Source organism: Schistocerca serialis, chromosome 5 (assembly GCF_023864345.2).
Source record: "Schistocerca serialis cubense isolate TAMUIC-IGC-003099 chromosome 5, iqSchSeri2.2, whole genome shotgun sequence".
Taxonomy (NCBI): Eukaryota; Metazoa; Arthropoda; class Insecta; order Orthoptera; family Acrididae; genus Schistocerca; species Schistocerca serialis.
The window spans coordinates 81,446,585-81,464,477 of NC_064642.1; the positions used below are offsets into that span (position 1 = coordinate 81,446,585).

General features: G+C 46.9%; 1 protein-coding gene and 1 pseudogene across 1 annotated transcript in view; both read left to right on the forward strand.

Moving 5' to 3' along the window:
- LOC126481758 (trypsin-1-like) overlaps positions 1-17,893 on the forward strand; it is a 127,126-nt gene that overhangs the window by 47,751 nt on the left and 61,482 nt on the right. The window contains exon 3 of the mRNA XM_050105713.1: positions 7,267-7,355. Within this exon, the coding sequence (XP_049961670.1) occupies positions 7,267-7,355 (89 nt within the window). The remainder of the gene's footprint in view (positions 1-7,266; positions 7,356-17,893) is intronic.
- LOC126482656 (5S ribosomal RNA) lies at positions 17,466-17,583 on the forward strand (annotated as a pseudogene).

A 17,893-nucleotide genomic window follows, 5' to 3' on the forward strand; every position in this document is an offset into this window, starting at 1 on the left:
ATACCGGGCGCAGGGCCAGTATGGTGATGCATAAGGCAACAGTTTAACAGTCGCTCACCACGTTATCTCCAGACTCTAAATCGACCGTCGTGGTGGGGCGGACAGTATCGGGATTCGTCGGTAAAAACAATGTCTTTCCATTCGGTTCTTCAGGTCCGTTGCTCATCGCACCATTTCCGGCGCAAACATACAGTGGTGTTGAGTCAATGGCAAACGCATCAATGGACGCCTTGCGAACAGTCCATTCTGCAGCAGACGAAGTCAAACCGTACTCGCGGACACTACCTGCGCAACAGTTCGCATTTGTTGTGAAATGGTTCGAGATGTGGCAGAGCGATCCATCACTGCCACTTGCTCAGTGTGCTTGTCATTACGTGCATTGGTGCAACGAGGTGAGTGCAATATGTCCCATCGGTCCGTCGTTTCTCCCTACATCCATCGATTAGAGATCTGCATCCCAGTTGCTAGTTTCCGTCCGACACGATCACCGGTTTCTCTGAAGGATAACCCGCAATCCCTACGGGCAACTATTCTTTCTCGGTAGAACTCCGAAACGTGCTCTTAAAGACGCTTGTTGCCTTCTACGAGGCATACTGAAGTTGCATATGCAAAACGACCGTACGAAAGAACAATTCCAGTACGTCCTCGGGGACCGTCTGTTCCCCTCTACACAGCGCTTGCAAGTGGCGCTAACAGCACACGTGATGCACGACTGCTCTGAAATGCTAAACATGTGTCCCTGTCGACGCCGATAATTTACTGTCAGACACTAAACTTTAAACGAATAAAGATATTGAAAATCTGACTACACCATCAGAATCGTGGTGCAAATAATGGTAATGTACATGTTTATTTTTGAGGTATCATCATTCATCTGGCTGCTATTAATTTCTATGCGAACTGCGAAATGTCTGCCATTGTTTCACAAAGTCCGCCATCTTTGGCACTCCCGGCATATAAAACTCCTTCATCGACACAAAGCACCGTCCTCGTCACAGTGTCAACGCGGAATTCCCAGCCACGCGGCCGCTGGACCCCTCTTGCTTCGGCCAACGTCTGGCACCACGTGGTCGGCCTGCCGAGCGGCCTGCGCCCGCCGAGCGTCCTGTTCAGTCCCCCCAACTAAGAACATACAATATTTTCAGGGCGCCAAAACTCGCTCGTTACCCGACAAGCGTGAACGCCGAGAACCTGCGCTATCGTCTCCAGCTCGGCTGCAACGCCTTGGATTGTGGTTCTCGAAACGGTGACTCAAGTTTAATGCCAATAAAAGTTGGACATTAGGGAGAAGTTTCCACTTGACTTGCTGTCGGTCACGGTCGTGGATGGCCCCATCCTGTAGTCCAAGAAAGGCATATATCTGGGGGTGACTTTGGGTAGGCATCTCACCTGGTACCTCCATATCTGCGGCATCAAGACAAGGGCGCTGCTGTGCCTCCACACCCTTGCGCTCTCCACAATCCGGAGACGACACACCTCCAAGCTAATTCCTCACGCACTACCAGACGCTGGTCAGACTGGAAGTGGAGCACGCGGATGTGGTGAGTGGAAATGCCGTTGCCACGCACAAATGGTTCAAATGGCTCTGAGCACTATGCGACTTAACTTCTGAGATCATCAATCGCCTAGAACTTAGAACTAATTAAACCTAACTAACCTAAGGACATCACACACATCCATGCCCGAGGCAGGATTCGAACCTGCGACCGTAGCGGTCGCTCGGTTCCAGACTGTAGCGCCTAGAACCGCATGGCCACTCCGGCCGGCTGCCACGCACACCGGACCGTTACAGAGGGTGCAAACTCGAGACCTGAGCTCGCCTTGCATCTCCCACAGAGCTAGACCACGGGGCAACTACATCAAGACACCTATATCCCACTTCTGCAGGCCACTTCCACCAGTTTGCGCTCCTTTACTATGACTAGGCGCAGCATTTGTCAAACGTGCTCAAACCGGCACCTGGGAAAGTGCGTTTTAAACTGACCACACGATGGCTAGACTTAGTATAAATCACCCTCGCAGCAAACAGGCGAAGAAGGAATGAAGCTGTCAACCCAGATGACACATCAAGCCTGAACAACTCTCGCAACCGTCTGAGTGAGGAACTGCAAGAAAGGCACTAGACTGCTCGGCCTGCCAAATGTCAAGCCTATGTGGGATTGACATCTGAGTGCCAGGGTGGCAGTACGAAATCGTTCTAGCGATGTTAGGGAAATCCACTGACGTAAACAACATTGACAAAGGGCAGATTTTTATGCCTGATTCCTGGGAGCGAACATCTTAGAAATAAGGAAGGTGGTCGGATATTCGCGTGCTGCATACTGCTGTGGTGAGAATCTATGGAAAGCTGTTGAAGGACAGTGAATCCTCGAACAGAGGAAATCCGAGCGAGTTCGAAGGGGTGTTCATGTCTGGGGAGTTTGTTGGCCAGCGGAAGTGTTTAAACTCAGAAGAGTGTTCCTGGAGCCACTCTGTAGCAGTTCTGGACGTGTGGAGTGTCGCATTTTTCTGGTGGAATTGCCCAAATCCGTCGGAATGCACAATGGACACGAATAGATGCAGGTGATCAGACACGATGCTTACGTACGTGTCACCTGTCAGAGTCGTATCTAGATGCATCAGGGGTCCGATATTACTCCAACTCCACACGCCCCACACCATTACAGACCACCCACCAGCTTCAACAGGCACCTGCTGACACGCAGCGCCCATGGATTCATGACGTTGTCTCCATGCCTGTACACGTCCATCCGTTAGATACAATTTGAAACGAAACTCGTCCGACCAGCCAACATGTTTCCAGTGACCAACAGTTCAATGTCGGTGTTGACGGGCCCAGGCGGGGCGTAAAGATTTGTGTTGTGCAGTCAGCAAGGGTACACGACTGGTTCTTCGGCTCCGAAAGCCCGTATCGATGATATTTCGTTGACTGGCTCGCACGCTGACACTTGTTGATGGTCCAGCATTGAAATCTGCAGCAATTTGCGGAAGGTTTGCACTTCTGTCACGTTGAACGTTTCTCTTCAGTCGTCGTTGGTCCCCTTCTTGCAGGATCCTTTACCGGCCGCTGCGATGTCGGAGATTTGATGTTTTACCGAATTCCTAATCACGGCAGACTCATGAAATGGTCGTAAGGGGATATCCCCACTTCATCGATACCTCTGAGATGCTGTGTCCCATCGTTCATGCGCCGACTATATCACTACGTTCAAATTGACTTACATCTAAATAACCTGCCATTGTAGCAGCAGTAACCGATCTAACAAGTGCGCCAGACATTTGTTGTCTTATATAGGCGTTGCCGACCGCAGCACCGTATTCTGCCTGTTTACTTATCTCTGTATTTGAATGCGCATGCCTATAACAATTTCTTTGGCGCTTCCATGCGGTATCGACGGCTATTGAGAGGTATATACTAAATAAATTAATAAGAGATGGTGCTGATCCCCCACGGTGCACTAAACAGGTCAGAACACTATTGCAGAAGCAACGAAAAAAGCTTGTCAAATTTAATAGAATGAAAAAACCTCTAGATTGAAGTAGTTTTACAGAAGCTCGAAACGAAGCGCTGATTTCAGTGCGAGATGTTTTTAATACTTTCCACAACGTATATAAAAGACACCAGCGGAAAGATACAATCTCGTGCGGTAGCGCTTTCTCTTCCCACGCCCGGGTTCCCGGGTTCGATTCCCGGCGGGGTCAGGGATTTTCTCCGCCTCGTGATGTCTGGGTGTTGTGTGCTGTCCTTAGGTTAGTTAGGTTTAAGTAGTTCTAGGTTATAGGGGACTGATGACCATAGATGTTAAGTCCCATAGTGCTCAGAGCCATATTCCAGAGTTCGCATTAAGAACAACTGTCAGTATGAGTAACTTGGAAGTAGATATTCTCGGTGTAGCAAATCAACTTAAATCACTTAATAAAAGCAAGGCCTCCGGTCTTTATTGCCTACCAGTCACGTTCCTCCCAGAGTCTGCTGATTCGATAGCTACATATTTAGCAATCATATACAACCGATCGCTCGTTGAAAGATCTGCACCCAAAGACTGGAAAGCTGCATAAATGGCACCAATACCCAAGAGAGGAAATAGGAGTAATCCGTCTAATTACAGACCTATATCACTAACGTTGATTTGCCGTAGGATCTTGGAACATATACTGTGTTCCAACATTATGGAAACATTTTATTAACAAACAGCCAACACGGAATTAGAAAATATAGTTCTTGTGGAACACTGACAGCTCTTTACTATTGATAGTGGATGCCAAATTAATACCATACTTTTACATTTCCAGAAGGCTTTTGACACAGTACCTCAAAAGCGACTATTAATCAAATAGCAAGCTTATGGCCTATAGCCTCAGTTGTGCAACTGGATTCGTGATTTCCTGTCAGAAAGGTAACAGTTCGTAGTAACTGACGGAAAGTCATCGAGTGAAACAAAAGTAATATCTGGCGTTCCCCATGGAAGTGTTATAGACCCTCTGCTGTTATTGATCTACATAAGTAATTTAGGAGACAATCAAGTAGCACTCTTAGATTAGTTTAGACAATATATATACATGGTGCGAGAAGTGGAACTCGACTGCAAACAATGAAAAGTGTTAAGTTATCCACAAGAGTACCAAAAGAAATCCTCTATATTTCGGTTACACTATAAATCACACAAATATGAAGGCTGCGAAATTACAGCTACGAATAACTTAAGTTCGAAAGATCATATAGATAATGTTGTGAGTAAAGCAAGGCAAAGACTACGATTCATCGGCAGAAAATTGAGAAAATGAAACATTTCTACTAAAGAGACTGTCTACACGAACGCTTGTGTGTCCTCTTCTGGGGTATTGCTGTGCGAGGTGGGATCCGCATCATATAGACTGGCGGAGGGCATCTAAAAAGTTCAAAGAAGGGCACTCGTTTTGTCCTATCGCGAAACAGGGGAGAGAGCGCCACGGATATGATACGTGAACTGGGGTGGCAATCATTAAAACAAAGGCGTTTTCCGTTACGTCAGAATTTTCTCATGAAATTTCAATCACCAACTTCCGCCTCAGAGCGTGAAAATATTTTGTTGCCGCTCAACTATATAGGGAGGAATGACCATCATAACAAAACAAGAGAAATCAGATCTCGCACAGAAAGATTTAGGTGTTCGTTTTTCTCGAGTGCTGCTCGAGAGTGGAACGGTAGAGAACAAGCTTGATGATGGTTCGATGAACTCTCTGCCAGGCACTTAATTGTGAATTGCAAAGTAATGATGTAGATGTAGATGACGACAGAATAGGCCTACCAAGCTAGTGCAGGGATGTTTCTGGGCATACCGTGCAGCCCGCGTTGTTGACATTTGATGCCACCTACCAAGCACTTGTCGAATACGTGTAAAGCAGAATCGTAACTGTATTGCGTTCCAAAAGTCGATCAACACGCTGTTAAGGAGCGGGTAACAATATTTTGATTCATTAATGTAACTCTACGATTAACATTTTGGGGCAAGCTAATAAGGGCTGCAGAAACAATTCAGTGACAAGAGCCACCATCTGTGTAACGGTAGCGTAAAAATACGAACCCCCACATTTTTTTGCCTACTTCAATTTGCTTGTCTCATCGCCGACAACACGCCTACCATTCAAATAATACTACCTGAGTATCACAGTTTTGCATCTTTGTATCGAATGAAATCTATGTTCTGATGATTCAAGCACAAGAAAAGCATGCAGAATTTGTATTGCCCGCGTGCTTTATTCCTCGTCGTTATGTTCTCTTCCATTTCTTACAGTATAAACGTTTGTTCTTAAATGTTAAACTTCATTCGTTTCCGGGATAAATGAGGGTTTAGATACGCTTGTGTGTGTATCTAATGAAGAGCGAGCACGTCAGTATTCTATGGAGTCTACGTGGTAACCTTGCTAATCGCATGCTATACACTATGTGATCAAAAGTATCCGGACACTGGCTGAGAATGTCTTACAAGTTCGTGACGCCCTCCATCGGTAACGCTCGATTTCAGTTTGGTGTTGGCCCACCCTTAGTCTTGATGACAGCTTCCACTTTCTCAGGCATACGTTCAATCAGGTACTGCAAGGTTGCTTGGGGAATGGCAGCCCATTCTTCACGGAGTGCAGCACTGAGGAGAGGAATCGATGTCGGTCGGTGAGGCCTGACACAAAGTCGGCGTTCCAAAACATCCCAAAGGTGTTCTGTAAGATTCAGGTCAGGACTCTGTGCAGGCCAGCCACTCCATGACAAGAATGTTATTGTCGTGTAACCACTCCGCCACAGACCGTTCATTGTGAACAGGTGCTCGATCGTGTTGAAAGATGCAATCGCCATCCCCAAATTGCTCTTCAACAGTGGGAAGCAAGTAGGTGCTTAAAATATCAATGTAGGCCTGCACTTGTGATAGTGCCACGCAAAACAACAAGGGGTGCAATCCCCCTCCACGAAAACCACGACCACGCCATAACACCACCGCCTCCGAATTTTATTGTTGGTACTACACACGATGGCAGATGCCGTTCACCGGGCATTCGCCATTCTCATACCCTGCCATCGGATCGCAACATTGTGTACCATGATTCGTCACTCCACACAACGTTTTTCCACTGTTCAATCGTCCAATGTTTACGCTCCTTACACCAAGCGAGGCGTCGTTTGGCATTTACCGGCGTGATGTGTGGCTTATGAGCACCGCTCGACAATGAAATCCAAGTTTTCTCACCTCCTGCCTGACTGTCATAGTACTTGCAGTGGACCCTGATGAAGTTTGGAATTCCTGTGTGATGGTCTGTATAGATGTCTGCCTATTACACGTTACGACCCTCTTCAACTGTCGGCGGTCTTTCTCAGTCAACAGACGAGGTCGGCATGTACGCTTATGTGCTGTACGTGTCACTTCACGTTTCCACTTCACTATCACATCGGAAACAGTGGACCTAGGGATGTTTAGGAATGTGGAAATCTCGCGTACAGACGTATGACACAAATGACACCCAATCACCTGAACACGTTCGAAGTCCGTGATTTCCGCAGAGCACCCCAGTCTGCTCTCTCACGATGTCTAATGACTACTGAGGTCGCTGATATGGAGTATCTGGCAGTAGGTGGCCGCAAAATGCACCTAACATGAAAAACGTATGTTTTTAGGGGTCTCCGGATACTTTTTATCACATTTTGTAGGTTGCCGCTCCATTTGGATAGGGCTGCATTACTGGAACAGTGGGGTACGGCTAGGTGGCTGGGTGTACATGAGGCATCTCCGCCTGTTGCAGGTGTCCGTGTGGTACCGCGGGGCCTTCAACTGCGGCGGGTCGCTGCTCAGTTCCAGCTGGGTGCTCAGCGCAGCTCACTGCATGGCGGGGTGAGTGATCACACACTACACAAAAATCTTCCTCTTTGGCATACCTGCCATAACGAAATATTTCGACTGGACGCTCTCGACATTCCTCTATTCTTTGTCTCACCCTTAATCTGTTCCCCTGTTCTTTGTCTCTTCCTTAATCTGATGATAATTTTGTCCAGCAGTTCAAATCTCTTTCATCCCTCCCTCTCTTTTCTCTACAGCCTTTCCATCAATTATTCTCAGCTGCAGGCAATTTCTTCGTAATATGCAGGGCGTTAGCGGTGGATGTCCAGATGCTGTGATCATTGGTACCATAGTATGTACCCACTTCACTTTTTCGTGCTTCTAACTGTCTTCTCGCAAACACGCCACATAATTTACTACCTGATGTTTTCTGCACTGTAGCAACTGCGCCTCTAAATGGGCTGTGTCTGTCAATATAGACTATAGGTTTTGCGTCCATGTGGCAGACTTTAACCTCTGACGTGCTGCCAAGGGGAAAATACGTATTATTGGCTTGCTCTAGCCACATGTACTTGGAGGTACCAACGAACTTAAAAACATGCTACTGCTAATAGTTGTAATTATTACTCTACGAAAGAAGTAAATAACGATGTAATGTCGTTCAGTACACTGTCCTCAGTCTCCAATAAACAATACCTCCACTTACACTCCTAACACTTTGTATACCCCAATAAACACGTTTCTCTTTCTCAATATTTCCACTAGTCAGTGCGAGAACTATCGCACAATCAGATAAACGGCTAATGCATCCAACTTACGTGCAACTATAAGGTACAGAAGATTGGGAACCAAAACTGAGGCCAGGAAACCAGAGAGTCAGTTCTGATGTTGCCCTTGATATTGAAAGCAAGACTTAAGAAAAATGAACACACATTCATAGGATTTATAGACCTGAAGAAAGCATTCGACAGTGTAAAATGCTGCAAATTGATGGAAACGCTGAGAAAAATGGGAGCAAGCTGTAGGGAATGACGGATAATATACAATATGCACAAGAGCCTTGAGGGAACAATAAGATTGAAAGAACAACAACGGAATGCTCGAATTAAAAAGGGAGTGTCAGAGGGATATTGTCTTCTGCTCTATTGTTCAGTTTACACATAGAAGATGCAATGTTGGAAAGAAAAGAAATAGTAAAGAGTGGGATTAAAATTGTGCGTGAAAGGATATCAATGATAAAATTCGATGATGACATTGTTATTCTCAGTGTAGGTGACGAAGAATTATGGAATCTGTTGAATGGAATGAACAGTCTAAAGATGCATGTTATGGACTTAGAGTGAACTGAAGAAAGGCGTAAGTAATGAGAAGTAGCAGAAATGAGACCAGCAAATAGCTTAACACCAAAATTGGTGATAACGAACCTTGGAAGCAAAATAAGCCATGACGGATGAAGCAAAGAGAACATAAAAACAGACGTGCACACCCAAAGAGGACATTCCTAGTCAAAATAAGTCTGCTAATATCAAATATAAGCCTCACTTTAAGGAAGAAATTAATGAGAACGTACGTTTGGAGCACAGAATTGTGTAGTATTGATCACGGACTCTTTGAAAGTCAGAAAAGATGAGACTTAAAGCCTTTGAGATGTGGCGTTATAGAAGGGCGCTGAAAATTAGCTCGACTGATAAGGTAAGCAATCTCCGCAGAAGAGGCGACGAAAGGAAAGTATGGAAAACACTGACAAGAAGAAGGGACAGGATGATTGGACACATCAGGGAATAACGTCCATGTGCTAGAGTGAGCTATAGAGGATTAAAACTGTTAGGAAAAACAGACACTGGAATGTATCCAACAAATAACTGAAGACGTAAGATGCAAATGCTGTTCTCAGATGAAAAGTTGGCACGAGAGCGGAATTCAGAGGAAGCATCAAACCAATCAGAAGAATGACGACTGAAATAAATAAATAAGTAAATTAATAAATAAACAAATGCACAAACAAACAGTGCGCACCTCGTGAACACCTTGCAATAGAAAAAGAATCCACTGAATGGAATGGGTTACGATATCTGCCCCATCCAGTTCAAACATACACTGCATCGTTGTAGAAGCCGTCGTCACACACTGGATGACTCAAGAGGATCGCCTTGAAGAGGCTAGAGTAACATGTCTCGAATACCTTGTGGACAACATATCAAGGACTATCCCAAGCTTGCTAACAATGACTGGGGTGGAGTATTACATTATTGAATTTTGAAATGAAATCATTGACGCGACTGTACTGTTAGTATTTATTTATCGATGCTGCGCAGAAGTGAGTAACTGCACTGAGTTTTTTTATTGTTAGCGGTATGGGTTATAGTCGCCACTGACACAGAGTGGAGGTGTCTGTAATAACGCTGTGTATTTTGGCGTTTTTTCCACATGTGTGTGACCTCTCTTCCATGTATGGCATCCAAAGCAGAATTGATCGGGATTTTACACCAGGACAATTAGTTTATTTCAGAAAGATTATGTCAATCACAGAGGATGCATTTTATGGATTGGGTTTCTTTGAGATGCTTGTATGATTATTAATTTATAAGTGTGCGTCCAATACCAGGTGCCGGCCGGTGTGGCCGAGCGGTTCTAGGCGCTTCAGTTTGGAACCGCGCGACAGCTACGGTCGCAGGTTCGAATCCTGCCTCCGGCATGGATGTGTGTGGTGTCCTTAGGTTAGTTAGGTTTAAGTAGTTCTAAGTTCTAGGGGACTGATGACCTCAGATGTTAGGTCCCATAGTGCTCAGAGCCATTTTGAACCAATACCAGGTGGAATAAACAACCTGTTCCCCCTTCCTTAATATGGCGCTGGCACTCAGAAAGACTATGTAGCTCATCCAGCGGTTGTTGGCTGAATAATAATCTTTGAAATAGTACAGAGGAGTATGAATGTTGAAACTCCCAGGCAGATTAAAACTGTGTGCCGGACCGAGACTCGAACTTCGAGACCTTTGCCTTCGGCGGGCAAGTTCTCTACCATCTGAGCTACCCAAGCACGACTCACGTCCCGTCCTGACAGCTTTACTTCCGCCAGTACCTCGTCTCTTACCTTCCCACCTCCTACTTCCCCCAGGCTGTGGCTAAGCCATGTCTCCGTAATATGCTTTCTTCCAGGAGTGCTAGTTCTGCAGCATCGCGGAAGACCTTCTGTGAAGTTTGGAAGGTAGGAGACGAGGTACTGGCGGAAGTAAAGCTGTGTGGACGGGGCGTGAGTCGTGCTTGGCTGGCTCAGATGGTAGAGCACTTGCCCGCGGAAGGCGAAGGTCCCGAAGTTCGAGTCTCTGTCCGGCACACAGTTTTAATCTGCCAGGAAGTTTCATATCAGCGCACACTACGCTGCAGAGTGAAAATTTCATTCTGGAAATATCAATGTTGTTTAATGTTTGGACGTGGTTCGTGCTTTCCACACTGTATTGGGTAGCGTTATCGCAGCACAATGCGTTTAACTGTGTCTGCGGCGTGTAATCCCTGTTTTTAATTCGCACTCAGATCTGATGATGAGGCCATTGGCATATATGTGCCCATATGTTTTGTAGTAGACTGACGACGACATGTCATGCACACATACGTGATATTTCCTTACTTTGTAAGTAATGGTCTTTAAATTGTGTTTATCAAAAGATATCGCATTATGCCTTGCACTTAGTTATGCATACTTTTTATTGATTTTAGGTTTCACCTTCCACCTGAAAATGGCTCTACAGTTGAAATCGTGGTAGTGAAATAAGCAAATATTAAAAAACTTGCTGTCAAACAGTGGCAATGATTCCAGTTAAAAAAGTATGTTGCAACTGTAGTGCCCAACCAAGGCAAAATCGTCAACGGTATTGACTGTCCAGCAGCAGATTTTGATTTCGCAGATGTGCCCTTTCGAACAAACTTCCTTCACTTCGCTTACTATGTGGTTTTTATTTCACAGTGAAGTCTTTTTATTGTTTCATAAAGCTTGTTATTTCATTTCGTTCGCCCCTTGAATCTAAGCCCTCATGCGTTCGTAGCTACATTGCTTTCGAATAGCTGATTTTGTGACTATAATTACTGTGTCCTTGTTTGTGAAGCGCATGAACGTGTGTGTATGTGTGTGTGTGTGTGTGTGTGTGTGTGTGTGTGTGTCTAAATGTGAGGACGCGAAAGAAGAAGAGAGAGATTTGCATCGTTTGAATTCATTTACAATCCCTGATCAATCGACGTTGTCTTGTTGTGTGTTTAATGATGATGGTTTATTATCTGTTGTCAACCTGTCACTGCCATTAGATCATTCCGATGATTGAGCTTTTCAAAATTAGTGGGTAAATTTCGTAATTTGCTGTCTGCTATTTAATTTTCCACCACACTACCACGACCTGTGTGGTGTCTGGCGGTGACACCACAACCTGCACAGCGTCGAGTGCAGTAGTAATCATATAGCCTTTTCAATAGTCCGACCGATGTTTATTACAGTGGAAAGGTCCATTATGCGCCATGACTCGTGTAAATAAGCGTGTGTGGACAAATTCGTTGAAACAAAGACACGTTGTATACCTAAACGGCTCGGAGTGAGCCGTTGGACGGCTTTTTACTACACGTGTAAGTTTCGGTGATAGCGCGACCGTAACTATTTTCGAAGTGAATGATAGCAAAGGGCTATTTTGGTGTATACTGCCAGTGCTATGAGTGCCTAGCTGACTGAAGCGTGGAGTGGCTACGGTTTGCAAGCGGTGTGTGTTGTTAAGCACTCTGCAGAATACATTAGTCTCCTCCAGAAGGCATGGCACTTATATCGTGTAACACCGCATATTACCTTCGTTATTCCCTCAGTTCGGCAAGTAAGAGAGACCGCAAGTTTCTCCAAGCAAGTTGTATTCAACTGCAACCACTCATTGACGATTAGAACCTGTGCAGTTCCTAAATTGGGGGAATGATTATTACTACGTTTCACCTGTTGTTCAAATAGTCCAGGCACATTTTCTATGGGACTATGTTTGCATGGCACAGGATACTCATCACACAGGACAAAACTTGGTCACCGAGAATGTTGAAATAAACATCCTGGTTCATGTTTACAGTATCCTAAATGAAAGGATCCAAGCCGTGATGCGAAAACTATCTCCCAGAAACATCTCAGAACCACCCCCAGCCTGAACTACACCCTTCACACACACACACACACACACACACACACACACACACACACACACCAGAGCACTCGGCGTCTTGTATAATTCGAAAAGAGGCAATATCGCTGCTTCCTGGTCTACATAACACGCATTCAGGAAGTTGCTCCCCAGTTCCTGTGTCTCCCGGCTTATTGAAGACGTGCCAGTCTGTGTTGTTTTGGCCAATTGACGGCATGCAGCATTATGTGATGCTGCCAACAATGACCTTTTGCGACTCCAAATGTGCAGTGTTCAGCCGGAAATAGGTTGATATGCACCTGCGTTCATTGGCAGCTTAAGATCCTGTCGGATTTGAAACCGATTGTCTTTTGAAAGGCGTGATTCACTTCTCTGGTCACTGTCGGTTAGAACACTATTACGACCACTGTTCTTAGGCTGTGTTACATGGTTGCGACTCCTTGTAGGCAAATTAGACAGTCCACGTTGATACACCAACAAATCGGGCAATTTCGTTGACGGCGTGATCAACGCCACGTCGGAAAAGGGCAGCACCTTTTTGTCATCCCGTCACGTTTCGTCGTCGAGCTTTCTTAGGGCGCTGACTCCATGCGGCCGGCACATACGCTCCACGTCACCGCTGTGACACACATCTATGGCCGAAGGTACCTCTGCCCCCTGGTGCCATTTCCACGCCATCTACAGCGCTGAAAAGCATCTGGTGTGTTCAAATGTGTGTGAAATCTTATGGAAATTAACTGCTAAGGTCATCAGTCCCTAAGCTTACACACTACTTAACGTAAATTATCCTAAGGACAAACACACACACTCATGCCCGAAGGAGGACTCGAACCTCCGCCGGGACCAGCCGCACAGTCCATGACTGCAGGGCATCTGGTGTGTTCACTGAAGGGGCTGACTAACACTTTGTCCGCTGAGATTATTTGCGTGATAGAACGTCTGTTACAGCATAGTGTCAGGGTTGCACCTCCGCTGTTGCTTAATTAATGAGTACTTACTTTATTACTGTTCTCAAGACTAGAAGCTTTCGGCTTTAGAAGCCATTCTCAACTGCTATAGGTTCCGACAGCATATCGTAATGTATCCGACTATAAGTAGCAGACGCGGTCCTTCCGAAAGCGAGGCCAGACGTGTGCAAGCGTCAAGTAAAAAGAATATTTACTGAATACAGTAATGGTCATTGTTGAATCTATTGGCACGTTCCTAGAAGCTGATTTTCGTAGTGGCAAAAAGAAAAAGGAAATGAAGTGAGGCAATAGAAACCGATTGAGAATGGCTGTCGTTCTAGACCAGGAACAGTGGTACTGTGTATAGTACGTTCACGAAATGTACTTACCGTCAAACATGCAAGTGCCACCGAAAGTAGTTACTCATGTGAAGTACTGGAGAGGAATGTTTGTTCGCAGCAGCTAGACAACTCAAATGGTTCAAATGGCTCTAAGCACTATGGGACTTAACATCTGAGGTCATCAGTCCCCTAGATTTACAGCTACTTAAATTTAACTAACCTAAGGACATCACACACATCCATCCCCGAGGCAGGGTTCGAACCTGCGACCGTAGCAGCAGCGCGGTTCCGGACTGAAGTGCCTAGAACCGCTCGGCCAAAACGGCCGGCTAGCTATACAGCCTCAACACAGTGACGAATAGGGTTAGACAATACTATGGCGAAAGTGATGGCGACGTAGATGAGCACCACGTAGATGACTTGCTACAGACGCGAAATTTAACCGACAGGAAGAAGATGCTGTGAAATGCAAATGATTAGCTTTTCAGAGCATTCACACAAGGTTGGCGCCGGTGGCGACACCTACAATGTACTGACAAGAGGAAAGTTTCCAACCGGTTTCTCATACACAAACAGCAGTTGGCCGGCGTTGCCTGATGAAACGTTGTGATGCCTCGTGTGAGGAGGAGAATTGCGTACCATCACGATTCCGACTTTGATAAGGATCGGATTGTAGCCTATCGCTATTGCGGTTTATCGCATCGCGACAGTGCTGCTCGCATTGGTCGAGATCCAATGACTGTTAGCAGAGTATGGAATCGGTGGGTTCAGGAGGGTAATTCCGAACGCCGTGCTGGATCCCAACGGGCTCGTATCACTAGCAGTCGAGATGACAGGCATCTTATCCGCATGGCTGTAACGGATCGTGCAGCCACGTCTCGAACCCTGAGCCAACAGATGGGGACGTTTGCAAGACAATAACCATCTGCACGAACAGTTCGACGACGTTTGCAGCAGCATGGACTATCAGCTCGGAGACCATGGCTGCGGTTACCCTTGACGCTGCATCACAGACAGGAGCCCCTGCGATGGTGTACTCAACGACGAACGTGGGTGCACGAATGGCAAAACGTCATTTTTTCGGATGAATCCAGGTTCTGTTTACAGCATCATGATGGTCGCATCCGTGTTTGGGGACATCGCACATTGGAAGCGTGTATTCGTTATCGCCATACTGGCGTATCACCCGGTGTGATGGTATGGCGTGGCACTGGTTACACGTCTCGGTCACCTCTTGTTCGCACTGACGGCACTTTGAACAGTTGACGTTACATTTCAGATGTGTTACGACCCATGGCTCTACCCTTCATTCGATCCCTGCGAAACCCTACATTTCAGCAGGATAATGTACGACCGCATGTTGCAGGTCCTGTACGGGCCTTTCTGGATACAGAAAATATTCGACTGCTGTCCTGGCCAGCACATTCTCCAGATCTCTCACCAATTGGAAACGTCTGGTCAATGGTGGCCGAGCAACTGTCTCGTCACAACACGCCAGTCATTACTCCTGATGAACTGTGGTATCACGTTGAAGCTGCATGGGCAGCTGTACCTGTACACGCCATCCAAGCTCTGTTTGACTCAATGGCCAGGCGTATCATGGCCGTAATTACGGCCAGAGGTGGTTGTTATGGGTACTGATTTCCCATGATCTATGCACCCAAATTGCGTGAAAATGTAATCAAATGTCAGTTCTAGTATAATTAATTTGTCAAATGAATACCCATTTATCATCTGCATTTCTTCTTGGTATAGCAATTTTAATGGCCAGTACTGCATGAATAGAAACTATATAATATATAACTTTAGTGTGAAGAAGTGCGTTTCAATAGTTCGTTGTTCATTCGAACTGATCTGTCGCTAATTCTACACTCCTGGAAATTGAAATAAGAACACCGTGAATTCATTGTCCCAGGAAGGGGAAACTTTATTGACACATTCCTGGGGTCAGATACATCACATGATCACACTCACAGAACCACAGGCACATAGACACAGGCAACAGAGCATGCACAATGTCGGCACTAGTACAGTGTATATCCACCTTTCGCAGCAATGCAGGCTGCTATTCTCCCATGGAGACGATCGTAGAGATGCTGGATGTAGTCCTGTGGAACGGCTTGCCATGCCATTTCCACCTGGCGCCTCAATTGGACCAGCGTTCGTGCCGGACGTGCAGACCGCGTGAGACGACGCTTCATCCAGTCCCAAACATGCTCAATGGGGGACAGATCCGGAGATCTTGCTGGCCAGGGTAGTTGACTTACACCTTCTAGAGCACGTTGGGTGGCACGGGATACATGCGGACGTGCATTGTCCTGTTGGAACAGCAAGTTCCCTTGCCGGTCTAGGAATGGTAGAACGATGGGTTCGATGACGGTTTGGATGTACCGTGCACTATTCAGTGTCCCCTCGACGATCACCAGTGGTGTACGGCCAGTGTAGGAGATCACTCCCCACACCATGATGCCGGGTGTTGGCCCTGTGTGCCTCGGTCGTATGCAGTCCTGATTGTGGCGCTCACCTGCACGGCGCCAAACACGCATACGACCATCATTGGCACCAAGGCAGAAGCGACTCTCATCGCTGAAGATGACACGTCTCCATTCGCCCCTCCATTCACGCTTGTCGCGACACCACCGGAGGCGGGCTGCACGATGTTGGGGCATGAGCGGAAGACGGCCTAACGGTGTGCGGGACCGTAGCCCAGCTTCATGGAGACGGTTGCGAATGGTCCTCGCCGATACCCCAGGAGCAACAGTGTCCCTAATTTGCTGGGAAGTGGCGGTGCGGTCCCCTACGGCACTGCGTAGGATCCTACGGTCTTGGCGTGCATCCATGCGTCACTGCGGTCCGGTCCCAGGTCGACGGGCACGTGCACCTTCCGCCGACCACTGGCGACAACATCGATGTACTGTGGAGACCTCACGCCCACGTGTTGAGCAATTCGGCGGTACGTCCACCCGGCCTCCCGCATGCCCACTATACGCCCTCGCTCAAAGTCCGTCAACTGCACATACGGTTCACGTCCACGCTGTCGCGGCATGCTACCAGTGTTAAAGACTGCGATGGAGCTCCGTATGCCACGGAAAACTGGCTGACACTGACGGCGGCGGTGCACAAATGCTGCGCAGCTAGCGCCATTCGACGGCCAACACCGCGGTTCCTGGTTGGTCCGCTGTGCCGTGCGTGTGATCATTGCTTGTACAGCCCTCTCGCAGTGTCCGGAGCAAGTATGGTGGGTCTGACACACCGGTGTCAATGTGTTCTTTTTTCAATTTCGAGGAGTGTAGTACTGAATCCAGTGAACGATAACCGCGAACGTTTGTAGAATGTACAGTTTGTCTCTTCTTGGTGGCGACTATGATTGAGCCTTGGTGCTGTCTTGAGATAATCATAATACTGTGAAGTACCGTCGCTGTCATTAGAGTGGAGCCATTTGCCGTCTTATATCCACGTTTAGTGGATGGATGTTCACTTGTGGACTACTTGTGTGACGTCAGGCAGATGCATGAAGTAGTCCTTGCCGTGTGCCACCCTGCCTGGAAGCTGGCCTTAACTCATTTGCACCCGAGTACTAGGCAGCTCGGCGCTCTAGGACGCGGCAGCGAACATCAGGAATGCATTTACACGCTGGCTGTTAGGGCTGAACCCTAATGACTTGAGCCACAAACAGGCTGACATCAGAAAAATTTTAAATTATAATTATGTTATTAATGTGGTAACGGCCTTGCCGCAATGGATACACCGGTTCCCATCAGATCACCGAAGTTAAGCGATGTCGGGCGTGGCCGGCACTTGGATGGGAGACCATCCGGGCCGCCATGCGCTGTTGCCATTTTTCGGGGTGCACTCAGCCTCGTGATGCCAATTGAGGAGCTACTCGACCGAATAGTAGCGGCTCCGATCACAGAAAACCATTATAACGACCGGGAGAGCGTTGTGCTGACCACACGCCCCTCCTATCTGCATCCTCATCTGAGGATGACACGGCGGTTGGATGGTCCCGATGGGCCACTTGTGGCCTGCAGACGGAGTGCTTTTTTTAATAATGCATTACCGATAGGTTTGTTTACAAAAAAATCTTCTGCTACCAGTCACGATTATTCTTTTTGTGTTATGAATAAATCTTCCCCTACCAGTCACGA